The sequence below is a fragment of the Protomyctophum bolini genome (assembly GCF_963924005.1).
Source record: "Protomyctophum bolini genome assembly, chromosome: 8".
In the NCBI taxonomy this organism is placed as follows: Eukaryota; Metazoa; Chordata; class Actinopteri; order Myctophiformes; family Myctophidae; genus Protomyctophum; species Protomyctophum bolini.
In genome coordinates this window covers 30332770-30352068 of record NC_137869.1, presented here as the reverse complement: position 1 = coordinate 30352068, position 19299 = coordinate 30332770, and the positions used below count along the sequence as shown (strand labels likewise).

The following is a 19299-nucleotide window of genomic DNA, read 5'->3' as shown; positions in this document are numbered from 1 at the left end:
CGTTTCACACACAGAGCATATGATCGTTACAACACACAACAGAAGCCCTGCACCAACTCATTCAAATGGATCAAATGTTACAGTCCTTTCGGTTTGATTTTACGTTCCCTCCTTCTTCCCTCCGTCTTTCCTGTCGTGCTTAATTTCTTTATTCCATTTATTCCTTTCAAATATTTTTTTATTGTTTTCTATGTTCTTCCTCGGTTTGTTCATTTATTTCGTTACTTCCATCTAAGCTAGTGTACTTACTGTAGTTAAGAAATTGTATAACTCTTCTCTTAAGAAATTGTCTAAGTCTTCTCTTAAAGTAGAGCAGTTCCCCAGGGGGGTAAACGACAAGGCTATTCTCTGCCTCCTGTCGCTATTCCTGACATACTTTAAGAGGAAACAGTGAAGTGAAATGATCTATTTCTAACTCTACACAGACGGTCAAAATCAATTAATCATTAACAGTGAAATTACACAAGAAGACTTTTTTGGATATCTGAAGTCCATTCCTCGCATTGAAAAGCTATTTCTGTATACAAATAGTGGGCTTGCCAACACATATCCTAATGTAACTTCTAAAAGTCTGAACAGTAAGACGCTTATAGGGCTACTGCATCTGGCAAGGGACTGAAACATTTCCTCTCTGTTACAGTATGTTCCTCTATCTCTTCCTCCTTAATCTTTTCCCCCCACATCTTTATCTTCCTCATCCTTTTCGTCTCTTTCATTTTGCAATATGGAGAAGTCTGTCCGTCCCTGGTCAACCAATGTGGAGATAAGGAAACTCTTTATTGTACCACCTCATCCCCAGGGTGAGATGGATGACTGATGTTCACTGTATATTTGTGCATAATCAATGTATATAAGATGTGTGTTTGGGGCTTTGCATGTGTGCATGAGCACACACACATGCAGTGTACTGTATGTGCTTGTGTGAACCTATAGTATTTGAATACGTGCTGATTCGCAGACTGTAGATGCGAGTTGATGTGTAGGGCTATGTGGGTGTGTGTGTGTGTGTGTGTGTGTGTGTGTAAATGTGTGTTAAATCCTAGGAACTTGGCCACAAGAGCTCATTAATCTAATTTTTAATATGGTGCACGCACTAGGACAACTGCAGAACCGTGCACGCACGCACGCACGCACGCACGCACGCACGCACGCACGCACGCACGCACGCACGCACGCACGCACGCACGCACGCACAGGGCCATGCAGCTCATTGTCATTCCATTGTGCACATATGTCCTTTGTTTCTCATTGTCCTCAGGAATTTCGAGAGGAAAGAATGTCCATGCCGTTTGTGAATGCATTAAATATGTTAATAAGTTCTTCTGTAGCAACTGTGTTTTGTGTGTGTGTGTGTGTGTGTGTGTGTGTGTGTGTGTGTGTGTGTGTGTGTGTGTGTGTGTGTGTGTGTGTGTGTGTGCACGTGCATGCACCATCGTTCGGGCAGTTCCCTTCAGTGTTGTGGGACTCCTGGAGGAGTTGCTGTGATTGGTGGGTGATCACGTCGCCATGGGAGACATCCAGTGGCGACAGCCGAGGGCAAATTAATGAGGCATGGGTGGACAGGTGGAGCCAGCTAATCACAGCTTTTAAGGAGCTCCCTAGGTCCCTCTGAAAGCACACCACACCCCACACACACACACACACACACACACACGCACACACACACGCACGCGCACGCGCACGCACGCACGCACGCACGCACGCACGCACGCACGCACGCACGCATGCACGCACTCACACTTCGTCTGCTCACCGGAATTTGCTGCCTGCCTATATCTGTTTTGTTATTGGATCGACCGTCTCCTCTGACCCCATCTCCCACTGTCTGGCAGATGGGGTCTAAAAGCTGTGCATCGTCACAGACTTCAAAGGGATGTTTATAACATTGATCAAAGCTATACTGAAGCAATTCAATAGGCTAATTGATCTTATTCATGCTGTTTGTTGTGCATGGTGTGGGAGAGGGAATATCAAACAGCTCATATATGAAAGAGATACAACTTCTAGTAATATACAACATGGCATGCATGCAGAGTGAGCTCCTATAGGGAGGATCGCGAGTATTGGAATGTGGTTGTCAGTCCAACCTTAGCCTCGGAAACCCAGACGTTTTTATTTCCAGGGAGAGAAAAAAAAAGTCTGGGTCCGAGTCCACTTCAATTCGGCATAGAGTAGCGCAAACGTCGATCACTCTCTGCTGATTTCTGATCGTCTGCACCTTTGTTAAGTTGACGCACACACGTACACACACACACACACACACACACACACACACACACACATACACACACACACTCCTCTCTCTCTCTGTCGCTCCAACTAATTTGTCTCATGTCGCACAGCTGCGTTTAGATTCTCCCGGCGGATCCTGCCGGGAGCTGCCTATGTCATAGAAAGCATAGGTGGACCGCAGGCTAGTCCAACCTGCTTGATTCCTCCGGACTCGCATCTAATCCTCACCTGAGGACCATTGGGTCTAATGCGCGAATGGAGGTTGAGAGTGGAGTGAGTGAGTGTGGAAGTTGTATTATTAAGGAGTAGAGAGGGTAGTACAGTAGCTGAGAACAGTGTTCTGCTGGAATTGAACTATAAACACTTTATAGCCATGGCATGCACACAAAACTGATAATTTTTCTATCTTCTACATTCCATATGGCAATTGCAATTTAGGCCCATATACAGAGCGACTTAAATGAACGTAGCATTTGTCTACACAACACTCTATCTACGTAAGTAACATTCTTAACATTTGTGGTTAAGAGAAATCTAATCTAAGTAATACAAAACATGAGAACAAGTTATATATTTGCATTGGTAACTGCAAATGTTGTGAACTTGTATACAAATAATTTCACCCACTTTCTTATGCCTGTAATTGTGTGATACACACACCGATGGCAGCCACAGAAGACACCAAGGAGCAGTTAAGGGTTCAGCTTCTTGCTCAAGGACAACATGACATGATGCCATGAGGTGTGGTTCACAACCGCCCTACCTACCTACCTACCTACTGTACCTACCTACCTACTGTATACCTACCTACCTATACCCATTGCTATTCTCACCATGTTTTGCTCTGTGCTACTTTTATTTTTTTACATTGACCCCTGTCTCCCCCTTTGGTACATCCTGAGCACTCAGGATGCCAGGATGCAATAGCTCCAGCTGGTCTCATATTTTCCACCAGGTTTGCTCACACATCCAGCCCTCTGGCCTCATATTCTCACTTTCTAACCCGAAGGGGAGAAAACAACATTGGTGTACAAAAGAAAGGAACAGTGGCAGGAGTGGTGTCCCTCAAACCACTGGCGTTCATGGAAGGAAATACTATTCAAAGAGAGAGTATGTATGCTGTACGTACATTAATAGTAATCCAGGTCGAGGCACTCAAGAAAAATATCAAAAGGCTCTATGGACTAGAATCATTAAAAAACACACACATGGAAGCTTGTGTACACTTGACCTCTCATCCAAGACACAATGTCACAGACTCTGTGTCCTTGTGTTGTCGATGTGTTTGTGTCTCTCATTGTGAGTGGGCGTAGGCATGGCTCTACTGTAGCTTCCAGTTTGGCACACGTGTTACCACTTCCCTCATCTACCTCACCTGCCCGGCATCAGCTCGTCACCTCCAAGTCTATAAAGCCCTGCTCTTCTCACCAGGCGATGCCAGATCGTTTCTCAACCTCCCGTGTGGTAACGCTACATGCCAGCTACTGAATTCACTTCTAGTTTTTTCCCTAGTGGCTCAGTTAGTGATTTTTGAAACCTGTGTTTGTACTCCTCATGACTTCTACTTTTCTCCGGTTCTACAGTGACTATACTCCTCCTCTGCCTTGCCTGCCTGCCAGTGCCTGCCACCAGCCTGAGCCTGCTCCACTCACCACTCCAAACATAGCAGATCTACAAGCTCCCCACTCCTCCTTTGTTTATAAATAAACACCCTTGACTGTGTTTCTGCATTTGGGTCCGCCAGTTGGAATAATTGTGACACACAAACCCCCACCAGCCTACAGTACACTGCAAAATCCTGAGTTGAGAGTGTACAATGGAATAAAATGAATTATGGACCCTTAAGGGTCTATTTGTACAGTTAGCTGTTTATGTGAAGGGTGCAACCTGAAGCCAGCAGGGAGACATGTGAACCAGGGCGAACATGCTGCCACACCATGACACATTTTTGTGAGCGTGTCATATTATTTGACCAGAATTATATATATTTTTTTTCTATTTGATATACTACTGTACATACTGTACACTCTGTACATTCAACAACAAGTGTATTTATTCCCATTACTGCATTACTGTATTGCACTCTGGCTAGACACCACTACTCATTTCATTGTAAAAGTATGTGCAGTGACAATAAATTGAATCTAATCTAATCTAATTTGCCATATCTGTTCTGTCAACACACCTATCAAATGTGTAATATCTTTGTCACAATACCATGGAGGATAGAGAGACCGTTATATACGACTGTGTAATGTATGCAATCAATCCTCACTATCTATGCCTCTGAGTGGACTCAAGCCATTAGTACTCAACCAGAGTACTTGAGTCAAAGTAGATACTACTGGTCAACTTTCAAGTGAAAGTTGCTCAGTCAAATATGTACTTGAGTTAAATTACTGGAGTACGTGCTTTTAAAAATACTTAAAAGTACTATGTCGAGTGTCTACTGTATATGCACCTTAGAGTATATTAATAGAGACGTCACCGGATTTCTCCTCCCATCCAATTTCATTAAGTTGCTCAAAAGCACATGAGGCGATTTCACTCCTCCTTCCAGGTAAATTGTGGTAAATTGCGGTAAATTGTGAACGCGCTGACCGTTGACTATCATTGCACGTGTTCACGTATGAAACAGCGTTCACGTGACATTGCCCCATAACGTGAACGTGCGCAATGATAGTCAACGGACCAGCACTGGCTCGAGCTGCAAAACCAAATTCGGCCACTATGTCCATTTCGCCTCAGGGTTTCCTCCGGGTGTCGTCTCTATTGATATATACTCTAAGATATGCACACAATTGACCCGTGTGTAGGGGAGGGAAGCTGGGCGGAAAGGGGAATACCATGCATCTTCTGTGTCACAGCAGTGGGGTGGGTTAGATGTGTGTCACAGCAGTGGGGTGGGTTAGATGTGTGTCACAGCAGTGGGGTGGGTTAGATGTGTGTCACAGCAGTGGGGTGGGTTAGATGTGTGTCACAGCAGTGGGGTGGGTTAGATGTGTGTCACAGCAGTGGGGTGGTTAGATGTGTGTCACAGCAGTGGGGTGGGTTAGATGTGTGTCACAGCAGTGAGGTAGATGTGTGTCACAGATGTGTGTCACAGCAATGGAGTGGTTAGAGGCCAATGGTATTAATAGTCTGAGCTTCATGAATCTTTCAGGTGCAATCATGTGAACCCATGTCAACAGAGAGGCTCCCTCTGGGCGCATCAGTTAATGCACAAAGCCTATGGGGGCACTTCTCAAGGCCTCTTCAAACATGACTTATGCATTAGCACTTCATAAAGTCTAGAGCACACATCAGGTTCACATGGGCATACGTAGGCCAGGCCAGGCAGGCACGCACACAGGCACGCACACAGGCACGCACACAGGCACGCACACAGGCACGCACACAGGCACGCACGCACACAGGCACGCACGCACACAGGCACGCACGCACACAGGCACGCACGCACGCATGCATGCACGCACGCACGCACGCACGTACGCACAAACAACTGTTACTATACTTGTGAGGATATCAACATTTTTACGATGGCGATTTTATGAATGACATTTTAATTTTCTAGCCATAAGCAACACCAGCACATAATTAAGTTAAAATCAGGCATAACTCTAAACCCCAAAAACTAACATCTAAATGTCTAATCCTAAACCTAACCCCAACATGAACATTTTTATAACTTGAAACATATCTCACAAAAATCTTTTGTCTACCATGAAAACATTTTTTTGTTTGGACCTGAAATATACTGTATACTGTAGTAATACAAACTCCCACACGCACGCACACACGCACACAGTTTGCAATGCAAAAAAAAACTGAGTGTGATTGATGGTTGATTGGCACTTGTGGGCCACTGGGGCCCTCTGGAGCTTTCGGGGCCTGGGGACTAAAGCCCCCTTACCCCCATGTGTTCATACAGTATGTGTCAGGGCATATCTTGATGGAGAAGAGAGAGAGAGAGAGAGAGAGAGAGAGAGAGAGAGAGAGAGATACACGTGAGCAGAGAGTGAGCGAGGCGGAGAGGTGAGGGGTTGCGAGAGAGCGAGGAAATGAAATGTATTAGAGGAGGAAAAGGGCTGGAGGGCTTTAGGCTTGTTTTCAGCCTCCCAATCTCCGCACTGCGGAGCCATTTCCATACAGCCCTCCCGTGCCAAAGAACAACATGCTGGAAGGGAGAGAGAGAGAGAGAGAAAGGTGGACAGAAAGGAAAGGGAGAGGAGTGAGGGAAGGACTGAAAGAGAGAGTAGGGAAGAGGAAGAGGAAGGGAAGGAAATGGTGCGGAGAGAGGCAAATTCAAGAGGGAGTCAGGAGAGGAAGGGACCTGGAGGGGTAATAAAGGAAAAGGGGGGAGAGGGACATGGAGAGGGGAAGAGAATGAGAGTCAAATAGAAGTAAAGGGAGGGTGGTGGTGGTGTTGGGGGGGGGGCAGATGGGAATGGAAAGAGAATAATATATTGTCTCTGTCAGGTGGAAACCGCATATATCCAAAACTGTTACTTTTCAGGAATCAATTTCAAAAGTGTATAAAAGGTAGCAGGTATACAAAACGTGTTGCTTTGCGCCGCGGAATTGTAGATCTGCTACTTTTGATACTTTTGGGTGACACTGTAGTTGTAGTATAGTGTGATCAAGTAGTATGGCATTAATTCATGAAGAAAACACGTAAAGCTGTGGAGATACGAGGTTTCTGCCCGACAGCGAAGATATAGTAGTACAGCAGAGGAATGGAAGGATGAGAAGTGAAGGAGAAGAAAGGGAAGAAGAGGAGGAGGAGAAGGAGGGAGGAGGCTGCATGGTGGAGAGGAAGAGGGAACTCAAAATGTAATCACGGTGGTTGAGGAAGAGCACTGTGAGGAGGGTAGAAGGAATGGCTACGAAAAAAAAGGGAAAAGTTTAAAGATATTCAGGTATGTTTCCTGCAGAGCAGAAAATGAACTGGAGGACAGCGCTCTGCACTGAGGCTGCAAAAGTTGCAACTCAATTTATTTGGCTGAAATTGACCTGGGGAGTTCTTCAAAACACCTGTAGATGTCTGACTGTCAGTGTGTGTGTGTGTGTGTGTGTGTGTGTGTGTGTGTGTGTGTGTGTGTGTGTGTGTGCGTGCGTGCGTGTGTGTGTGTACACATACAGTATATTATGCATGTGTGCATGTGTGAGGCATGTTGCGTGTGCGATCATCAACAACCGTGTTGCAGTGTGTACTGTGTATACCGTGGCTGCGTGGAGAAACACAGAGGCGGAGAGGGTGGAGGATGACAGGGAACATGAACAGAGCAGAGTGCCTTTGAAGCGTGTAACGCCAGCCAAATTGCCATGCCACACTGCTGTAGCAACACGCTGCTATCTATTGTCATCTATCACGCAAGTGACACAGAAAGGAGGGCTTTGGGGGTCCACGACGTTCGGAGAGATAGATGGATAGTGGGGACGACAGACAGCGATGGAGAGAGAGATACAGTGTGGGCACTAGCTCATTTCCTCTTAAGAGGACCATTATGCCTGTTCGATGTCCACTCCACACACTGCCGTTCCTCTGTCCACTTATCCATGTGTAACTCTGAGAATGTACAAAATGTAAGCACATGGACCATTTGCTCACATTTGTACACTCTGAATAGTTAAATGAACACTCTGGATTTCAAGGAGGCTGCCTTTGATGAACTGGCCTAATATGAACAACATGCACTGCAGATGAATATGGACGACAGTGTATGAAGCCCTGTGCGGGTCTTTTGTTTTCTTTCATTCTCCTGACTCAGAATCAGTGTTGTTTTCGTCGACTAAAACTAAGACGAAAGATGTTCATCGACTACCTATTTTCACTGACAAAAACGACATAAAATCTAAATAAAAACTAAGCAATGATGACTAAAACTATGACATATACTAACAATTTCGTAAACAAAACTAGACTAAAATGTTAGGAAGGGACTAGTGGACAAGAGATCCAGTATGAGTCATTTTACACTTGGTTGCATGCTGAAAATAGCAGAACACTAAATCATTCCAGGTGACTAAAATGTGACTAAAGCTACTGTAAATGAAAATATGAAAAACTAAAATAAAAAATAACACATTTTGACAGCAAATTCAGATTTAGTCTTAGTATTTTGAATAACACACCATTTAGTTTTTGTTCTATTTGGTCAAATTGTTTAGTCTTAGTCAAGCTTTAGTCAACCAATATCAAAAACCTTAGTGTTTTAGGTCACATTCCCACCTAATACTTCGATAGACTCGATGCGAATGGGCGGAGAAGTTGCGATTCTTAATGCGATATTAAATTTTCTGCGGTTTGCCTTCACACTGGCTGTGTCAAGCGCAGCAAGGAAACGAAGCAGGGAATTTGATCAATGTGTTCAATTCATAAAATACACAGTGAAATACGGAGTTAAAAAATATACTTCAAGTAATAGTTAGGACTTTTGCATCGGACGTACATCCGATGCACTGCCAAGACGGGAGCGCAAAATGATCCGAACTTTACAATAGCTACTCCCAGCCAGAGTCCAATTGATGATCCATATACAATTGTATAGCCTATTGTAGCCTACAATTATGCATATGCCATGTTAGCTATACAGTTTATAAAGCATGCTGAGCTAAACATGTGTTTTAATTTTGAAGTATTTATATTTAAACAAGATGACGAAAGTCTCCACTCTGATCCCCACACACAGTGACAGCCCTCCATGTTTACGCACGACAGACAGACAGAATATTCTGTACACTGCAGTGTTTTTTATGTGTTTCCTTAAGCAATAGATTAATGTGCTCGTCCTCATATTTCGATGAGGGTTTCGGTCTCCTTATTTGACCACATCACATGGTAACCTAACGGGACATCTTTGTACTGCGTAACATGAATATCCCTTCTCCGCCTCCACATACTGTAGTTTGCTTCATTTCCTTTATTTGCTACGGATTGCATTCCCACCTGCACCGAGTAGAATGTGGTTCTTTGATGCGCATTAGGATTCGAATGAGCCTTCACACCTGCCAAATGAAGCGCAGTTTCTGACAATGTGCAGCAGGATTTGTTTTAATCGCAGTAAAGCTTTCTGGTGTGAAGGTCACCTTAGTCTGCGCTGGGTTTCTGTTGCTGATTGAAGCATTTTTCTGAAGAGCAAACGAATCGGCAGCCCGACCAGGCGACCAGAACTAATTTTCCAGAGTTCTGCTCCTTTTAGAATCACTGTGATTGGGTTGACGACCCATGCTGCAGTCGATAGACTGAGACAGGTTAATGTGCTTTTTATTCCTCCCCAAATTGATCATTCGAACTCCGCTGCTGTCTAAAGAAATGAGATGTCGTTTTAATAAAGAAAGGGGAGCAGAGGACAAAAAGAAAGATGCAAATGAAAACAAGGATGTCACCTAACCTTTAAAAACTACATGAAACTGACAAAACTTTAGTAAACTAGGTGCTTTATCTCCAGATACTTGAAATCACAGTACACACATGATCTGCATACTACTGTGGTACAGGATACTTTCTTGTGTCTGGGTCACTGTAATTCTATAAGCATTCAGCATGTCACGAGGAATTATTCTGCCTGTACTATACTGTACTGTACTATACTGTACTATACTGTACTGTACTGTACTGTACTATGACACCTGAATCTCTGCATGGCAGCAATGGAAGAAGTACTATTATTTCCCCCTCAAGTATCAATACAAGAATGTAAAAGAATATTTTCCCTTAAGTATTCACAATAGCAGGTGCACAAGCTCACAATATGTCACAAATAATTGTAGTGGAATAAAAGTACAAGTATTTATAACAGGAAGTACTAATAGTAAAAATACTTCGGTACAGTATTTGAGTACAAACCACCCCGTTTGCATGGCGATTAAATGCTGCTCGTTAAGTGCTTGATAATAAGCATTGATCATTCATTTCATTCCGCTGTGTGGAGGGAGATCTGGGAGGGTAAGTAGACAGACTAGTATGTCAGGTCGTGTTCCCACATTATTGTTGACTGACACGGATCACTCAAATTAATTGAATGAATGACAACAGGAAGTGATGCTCATAATCGTTTCCCCAGCAAGCTCGTTAAGGAAATGCGTGGGTGTGAGAAGACAATCACAGACACTCTACTGGAGCAGTGGTTGAAGAAGAGAGAAGACAATCACAGACACTCTACTGGAGCAGTGGTTGAAGAAGAGAGAAGACAATCACAGACACTCTACTGGAGCAGTGGTTGAAGACAATCACAGACACTCTACTGGAGCAGTGGTTGAAGAAGAGAGAAGACAATCACAGACACTCTACTGGAGCAGTGGTTGAAGAAGAGAGAAGACAATCACAGACACTCTACTGGAGCAGTGGTTGAAGACAATCACAGACACTCTACTGGAGCAGTGGTTGAAGAAGAGAGAAGACAATCACAGACACTCTACTGGAGCAGTGGTTGAAGAAGAGAGAAGACAATCACAGACACTCTACTGGAGCAGTGGTTGAAGAAGAGAGAAGAAAATCACAGACACTCTACTGGAGCAGTGGTTGAAGAAGAGAGAAGACAATCACAGACACTCTACTGGAGCAGTGGTTGAAGAAGAGAGAAGACAATCACAGACACTCTACTGGAGCAGTGGTTGAAGAAGAGAGAAGACAATCACAGACACTCTACTGGAGCAGTGGTTGAAGAAGAGAGAAGACAATCACAGACACTCTACTGGAGCAGTGGTTGAAGACAATCACAGACACTCTACTGGAGCAGTGGTTGAAGAAGAGAGAAGACAATCACAGACACTCTACTGGAGCAGTGGTTGAAGAAGAGAGAAGACAATCACAGACACTCTACTGGAGCAGTGGTTGAAGAAGAGAGAAGAAAATCACAGACACTCTACTGGAGCAGTGGTTGAAGACAATCACAGACACTCTACTGGAGCAGTGGTTGAAGAAGAGAGAAGAAAATCACAGACACTCTACTGGAGCAGTGGTTGAAGACAATCACAGACACTCTACTGGAGCAGTGGTTGAAGACAATCACAGACACTCTACTGGAGCAGTGGTTGAAGACAATCACAGACACTCTACTGGAGCAGTGGTTGAAGAAGAGAGAAGACAATCACAGACACTCTACTGGAGCAGTGGTTGAAGAAGAGAGAAGACAATCACAGACACTCTACTGGAGCAGTGGTTGAAGACAATCACAGACACTCTACTGGAGCAGTGGTTGAAGAAGAGAGAAGACAATCACAGACACTCTACTGGAGCAGTGGTTGAAGAAGAGAGAAGACAATCACAGACACTCTACTGGAGCAGTGGTTGCCAGACCTTTTAGACCGTGACCCAAAGGAAAAATTAGACATTCCTCCAGGAGCCAAATTAACAAAAAATTGCAGATCTACAAGCTCACAACGCGTCGCACCACGTTGTGAACTTGTAGATCGGCTGTTTTCACTACTTCTTTTTTTTTTTATATATATTTTTTATCCCACGATTTTGTAACCCATTTTTCACCCCTGTGCCAATCATCTACTGTGATCCTGGGCTCTACACACCCTCCGCCAACCTGGGGAGAGCAACGGACTTAACTCATGCTCCCTTCATGCCTGAGTGTCCAACTGTCCAAGTTGCTCCTTTACACCTGACAGGGGGGAGTTTCCCTGGTTGGACGTGGTAGGAACACGTTATTCCAACTAGTTCCTTTCCCCTCCATCAGGCGCCCCGGCTGGCCAGGGGGAGGCAGTTTAGAGACCAGGATTACTGCATGTTTTTGTGAGGGTACCTACCCTCTTCACTACTTCTTAAAGATTTGTTTTCTAATTTATGGAATTTCTTAGATTTGTCTTTTATTTATTCAAGAAATTTAAGAAAAACATTTAAGTAAGATGTAAGATGCCTGAGGGCGAGAAGCGACCGAGATCACGCTGAAACAACAGAGCTTCTTAATACGGCACAGTTGAGAAGCAGGAGTTAAACTATTAATCTGGGGTCAGTGAAGTCAGATGTAGAGTTGCTGGCCGGCTCTATATATGCAGATCTAGTATGTCAAACCATGTATGGCTATCCAGGGTTTGATGAGGTCAGTGTTGTTGATCTTCATATATGGAGATCCAGGTGATGATAGTCAGCTCCACATATGGAGATCCATGTGTTGTACCAACTTGGTTCATTTGCAAGTGTGACTTGCGTCGCGGCAACCACACTGGTTATCATGAGACTGGCACAATATGGCATATACTGACATGGGCTTAATGGCCATATTGGCCTGGGTCCGTGGCCATATATAGCGTGTCTTGAGTGTAGACTGTTTGATGATGTCAGACATATGTGTGATCATATATGGATATGTGATGTCACGATGCCTGACCATATATGGAGGCGTGACTGACTGACGGGAAATGCACGGTTTCATAGTAAACTGGGACCTGCGGTCGCAATTAAAAACAAAATGTAGGAAACAAAACAAATGGGACCCATATAAATGTGTTTGCGACCTGCAAATGGGTCCCGACCCGCTGTTTGGGAAACGGTGCTCTATATATACAGATGGGGATCAAGAGCAGCTTTGTGTCTTCATCGAGATGTCCCTACACATGCATAAGTCTCTCTCTCTCTCTCTCTCGCTGTCTCTGTCTCTCTCTCTCGCTGTCTCTGTCTCTAGATGTCACTACACATGCATAATTAAGTCTCTCTTTCTCTCTCTCTCTCTCTTGCTGTCTCTGTCTCTCTCACGTGAAGAGTCTCCACCCCTGTCTCTGTCTCTCTCCACCACCCTCATAAATGTTTGAGCTAGACCGAGGAGACACTCTGCCCATCTATAATGCAGATCTCCTAAACGCTCCTTCTCAAATAATTGCAGACACGAGCCCAGTCCTGGAGTCTGCCTCCGAGCCACGTTGCAGCTGCTGCCCTATTTAGCCTAAATCATCATATCACAATGAGAGCAGGAGGCAGTGCAGGGCATATAGGGCGTACGTGCCTCAGTGGCAATAATGGGGCTACGATGTCGGTGACCATACACTGTGTGCTAATGAATCATTTATTTAACGAAAGTCATTCAGCGTAGGTGGAGAGGCGGAGAGGTCTCGGGTAAACCAGGCCAAGTGTTGGGGACCGTCTGCACATAAATGACAGCCTGATGATCATGAGAGCCGCAGGTGTGAAACGAGAGGCGATGATGAGGAAGGTGAGGAAGGCGCCATGCAGAACATGACGCACATTTGTCATACTGTTCCTCCCTTGCTTATACCCTCTCTTATGTTCTCAGACATAAAACTGTCACTATCACCATCAGTGCGGATGTGACTTCAAGGATGTGCAGTTAACCTCCTTGCCTGTGGCTGTTCATTAATATTACAAAACAACAACATGCACGTGTTCGGAGGCTTTATCTAAATTACAACATAGGAAAAAAAGGCAAATGAACACTGGCCGGAGGGGGAGAGAGTGCACAAAAATAAAAAGTAGTAAGCAAGTACTATTCTGCCATTATGAAGAAAGGTTATAATATGGTCTATTTGCCTCTAAGTATCATTGAGTTTTATGTGACTGTCACACACATATGCATGGTGCTCAATGCAAATATATTGTCATATGGATCGTTAGAAGCCAGGTCTAATTTATGTAGTTAACATGCCAACATGCCAAACGTTTGTCACAATTTATTGATGCAACTGTAAAAGGTTGATTGATTTCCACCGACCAGCCCCGTTGAAAGATGGACACACATGCACATACATATGCATGCACACACACACACATTAATGCACACGCACGCACGCACACATGCACGCATGCACACACGCGCATGCACACCATGAAATATTATGAGCATTCGCACGGAAGCACTAAAGATTATTGCAATCAGATCCAGGACAAATCTCCTGGCTTGACCCTTGCCCTCTGCTCCGACTCCTTTCCATTAGCTGCGACCCATATGAGAAGCCCAGGTTGATTCAGTGGTTTGCATGGATGAGTATTGTTGCTGTCGGGCAGAAACCTTGTATCCCCAATCCATATTTCAGCTTTTTATAAGTAAGTGAATGCCCTACTTACTTCATCATACAAGACAGAAAAGAGCTCATCTACAAGCTCACAACGCATTGCGATGTAGATCAGCTCGTGGATCAGCTGTTATACACACTACTATCATGGAAAGGAATGTGTTTTGAACATGCGAGGTTTCCAGACGAAAACAACGATATGCAACATTAATGCATTCATGCTGAGCCGGCTGAGGCAAAGCACAGAGACAGGATGCCTCACTTGACGCCTCACTCAATGAGTTGACAGGAACATCGACTGTCTATCTTTGGAAGGAGCTGTTTATCATCGTTCATCACAACAGTGCAAGAGATCAAATATGCAGTATAATACGAAAAAGACTGCATATGATCTTTGGGTTGTAGTCGCTATATAGGCTTTTAAATTTGCCAGGAGAGGAGATAAGTCAAATATTGCCAAGACGTGTGGCAAAAAAGGCACACCAGGGTTTGAAGGCTAAATAACATTTCTCCTTCTCCAACAGTGCAACTACACATCGTCCGCAATGTAATATTTACTATGGTTAAATTAGGTCATTTGAAGAAGAAAGTCACTTGAAATCGTCTCTGTCGGGTGGAAACCGCATTTGTTCCAAAACTGTCACTTTTCAGGATTCAAAAATAGCAAAAGTAGCAGCTCTACAAGCTGTGGATCTGCTACTTTTGATGCTTTTCTGTGACGCTGTACTGTGTGTGATCAAGTGGGGCGTTAATTTGCGATACAAACAACAACTACGTATGGTCCTTTCCTGTGCTGCTGATCCTGTTGTCTCTCTGTCACGCAGGGATGTCGTTTGAAGTGTCAACATGAGTGTCTACTCTGAGTCCTCTGCACCTCCTCATCCATGGCAACATGTGCCACTGCTCTAACACTTTAATCAGCCGCTCCACCCCTCACTGAGCTCACAGCTCTTCTGTGGCCACTGTGTCCACACGCACACACACACACACACACACACACACACACACACACACACACACACACACACACACACACACACACACACACACACACACACACACACACACACACACACATCACCTTGTCTGAGTCACTCATTCTCATCATATCACATAGCTGAGTGGAACGATGAGCTGCCTGCCACACACATGGGACACGCACGCACGCGCACACACAGAATTGAGCGCAGCAAGACCTCAGCGCTGTCTGTCACAAGTGGCCGCGTTACACCACGGCAATATGACGACATTATGTATTCACACGTTCCATAACAATTCTCCCTTTTCACTTTCACAGCTGTTGAGTTTGATCCCAGCTCAAAGTAGTGTCACTGGACCTGACAGTTAAGGTCTTTGTGACTATTTGACACAAAGATACATTCCTCTTTCTCCCCAGTTTAGCTGTTATGCCAATATTCCTCCCATGTGTGTAATTGTGTATAGTCCTCGTCACTGCTGAGATGCAGATACACACTACAGTTGATGCTGTACAGATGTCGGGTGGAAACCTTGTACGTCCCAAACCATTCCATTTTCTTGATTATTTTAAATACATTTACAAATTGTGAAAATAATAGACAATTTACAAGTTCATAACTTATAGATTGGTTATTTTCACTACTTTTGAGCGACACTCTCTGTCATCAATCAGAGCACTAACAATTTACGGGGAAAAAAACCCCCCATAAAAAGCCGAAAGGAGGTTTCGGCCCGACGGCGACAATCTGGCGAATGCTCCAGTCTGTGAGCATATGTTTTCCTCTCTTCCCCTTATGCCACACTGACGTGCTGGCTGTGGCTGGCTGTTGACCTCAGAGGTCCCCCAGTTTGACTCACCGATCTCGCAGCTCTCTCCCGAGAACCCCGGTGGGCAGTAGCAGCTGTACCCGTCCCCCTCCTGCAGGCAGCTGCCTCCATGGAGGCACGGGTTGGTCTGGCAGGGGTTGTCCTCTGCTGAAACCACAACAAAGAGTATGGTTATGAAGAGGTTATGAAGCCTAATTTACATGCTTTGTTGTTGATTTTCAAGCGATAAACATGATGTGGTTAGTCACGCTTATCGCTCGAAACTCTGATTCATGGCAAGCGGTGCGTGGTTAGAAGTGTAAGTTACACATCATTTAGAGGGCATGGCGAGTGTGCTTACATTGCATGCATATTCATTATTTATTGCACACAAGAGCTGGCCATTAAATATAAAGTGAGAGAGAGGGAGAGAGAGACATTGACACGCTCTGACAGACGGTGTGGTAATATGTCAAGTGGCGGCACGAGCCACTTGCACCTGCTCCCAGTTCTAGTCTGTACAATTGAGACCGGCGAAGAGAGGAAAGAGAGAGCGTGCGCAGAGGGAGGACGACGGCCCACCTGCCCCCCTGTCTGCAAGTGACTTTCCACAAAGTGACGGATTGGCTGCCGTCGGTGTCTGGCGGACCTCCGTTTATCATGAGTGATGTTTCGGCAGCCGAAGGACAGTGCGCCACCTCACCTCCCCCCTGCCTCTCGCGGGCCCACCGACCCACTGATGAGAGCCTCGGTGCTCATAAATTAGCTGATCATTGCCCAGTCAGACACGCTGGCAGGCACCTATTTCTTATGGCACATTACTGTATAGCGGAGAAGGTAATAAACACATTTCACTTCGGTGTGGCGTGATGCAGTTCAGGAACAATGTTTTTTGGTGGGGACTAGAGGGTGAAGATGGTGGAGATTAACCCATTTTGACCTGGGAACGATTCTGCAAATGTCTTCTAAATCCTGACTGTTTTCTTGAAAAAGCAGTTTTTCTATGTCGATCGTTCTCAAACACTTTCATGTCACTTTTCACGATTCTTCAAAAATAGCAGACCTACAAGCTCGTAGCGCGCCACTCGTTGGCGCGCTATGAGCTTGTAGATCTGCTATTTTTACACACCAAAAAGAGGTTCCCGCCCAAAATGGTTTAAGTCATAATTGTTCCTATTACATTTTTACTATGCAGGATGGCAGGAGGAGGAGTATTTGACAAGGACAGTTGGAGCAGGTACATGGGTGTCGTTCTCTTTTAGATGGGATGGCAGGAGGAGGAGGAGTATTTGACAAGGACAGTTGGAGCGGGTACATGGGTGTCGTTCTCTTTTACACTTATCGTCGGTACAGAGACGTACTGGAGGGAGCTGTCTGGATTAAGTGTGTTTTTTATTATCCAATTCTGATAGGACTCCGGAGCCTCCGACACAATCTGACAGGGCGTCTCATGCAGCGCATCTTATCCATACCAACAGCCTCTCCTAATGATCTATGAGCAGAAAGATAAAGGCGCTCCGTTCCTCTTGAAGCATACAAGTTATCGGGTATCTGTGTGTGGGATGATATGTGCATGTCTGTGTGTGTGTGTCGTCATAGGCTGTTAAAAATGTAGCTAAATCCAACAATTGGAATTTCTGAGTAAAACCTGTAGGAGTCCTAGAAGCATACCGTACTTTATCATCACATTTTAAATTAATGGGACCATAATTCACCCAAACGCATATCATGGTAATTGAAAGACAACTTTAAACTAGCGACTGAAAGCATAAAGAATTTATGGCGATGATTACTAAGGTAATAAAATTAAGTGAAAAGTGAGGTCGAATACCCATTGTAATCAATGGAGTGGTAATTCTTCCAAACCTTCTAGGCCATTAATGAGAACCGCAATTCCTTATTGAGTTCGTATCCAGCGAAGTTTCCTTGCCGCCTGGCGTGTGCATGGGTTCGCTGCATTTTCCTCTGCTTCCATACAGTATGTAAACATGGACATGTCTTGGACCCATGAAGATATCATGTCAGATTGATGCTTAGTTTCATGCCAGTGCTGTGTAACGAAAATAGGCGATCGACAAGCTCGCAAACGCGGTGAGAGCAGTGCTGTGCTATTGATTGACTGGACAGGGAGAAGACGGAACCTAGGCCGGGCTGCCTTTGAAGGCACATCAAAGCACCAGAGATGCTATCGCAAAAGAAACAACAACAACAAAGTGGACTCGTTATTAATGGCAGTTACAAATTGGTAAATGAACACTGAGGGTTTCGTTGTGTAGCCTACAAATACGCAAAGATGTATGCTGCTTTCGAGGTTAATGATTATCATCACAAAGGTGGGAAATGCTGAGTGTCACAGAGCATATCAGGTCAGGGAATGGAGTGGAGTGGAGAAAAATAGGTTTCTCTCTCACCTGCCAAAACAAACAGTCTCCATCCAGAGCATATTGTCGGACAGAAATATCCATATTTTGTGTTTTTTCCTAAATTAACGCCCTACCTGATGATCATCTACACACGCATTTTGAGCCGGACGATGTGCTACTTTTGGCCTTTTTTAATTTGAATCCTGAAACAGTTTTGGACATATGACGTTTCCACCCGACATAGACGATAATGTGTATGTCTGTATGCATGTGCATGAATGCTTGTATTTGTCTCAACAGCTGCAGTTTGTCATGGTTTAGGTGAGCTGTAGAGCGACTGTATATAATAATGTGTGTTCATGGGAGTCAAGCTAACGCAGCAAAACAATAATCATGCAGCATATACCCACTAAAGTGGAAAAACACTTACTGTAACATCTAATAAACTAAACACCTAATAAACTAAACACGCAACACTGTCACATGGCTAAGTATAAATCGCACCTAAGACTAACAGCAGTGAATCGTTGTGTGTGTGCACGCGTGCATGTGTTTGTCTGCGTGATGCCCTGGATGCTTGCATGCGTGCGTCTATGCTCGGTTTTCAGCAAAGGTGTAGCTGGGGCCACATGCTCGCTTTCCCCACATGTGAAACAAAAAAAGGGGACATTTTATTGACATGATTCAAGCAGACGCAAAAGAAAAGTGAGTCAAAAATGAGCTGAGATGAACGTTTTCCTCATCTATACCTTCCACAAGCTTTGATGAATGGTGTTAATGCTGTACATGTTAACACAGACTGACGGGTCATAGATAGCCTACTGTAGAAGAATGGGACATTGATCCAACCCACAGACAATTAGTAACGACTTATTACACACAAATGAGGCTGTGTTCTTCACCATCTGTCTGCAGGGAACAGATCGCTGACTTAGCGCTTTGA

The 19299-nt window shown here is 44.5% G+C and overlaps 1 protein-coding gene across 1 annotated transcript in view; it reads right to left on the bottom strand.

The window, feature by feature from the left end:
* ncanb (neurocan b) overlaps positions 1–19299 on the bottom strand; it is a 133576-nt gene that overhangs the window by 51695 nt on the left and 62582 nt on the right. Inside the window, exon 9 of the mRNA XM_080770516.1 lies at positions 16045–16161. Within this exon, the coding sequence (XP_080626642.1) occupies positions 16045–16161 (117 nt within the window). The remainder of the gene's footprint in view (positions 1–16044; positions 16162–19299) is intronic.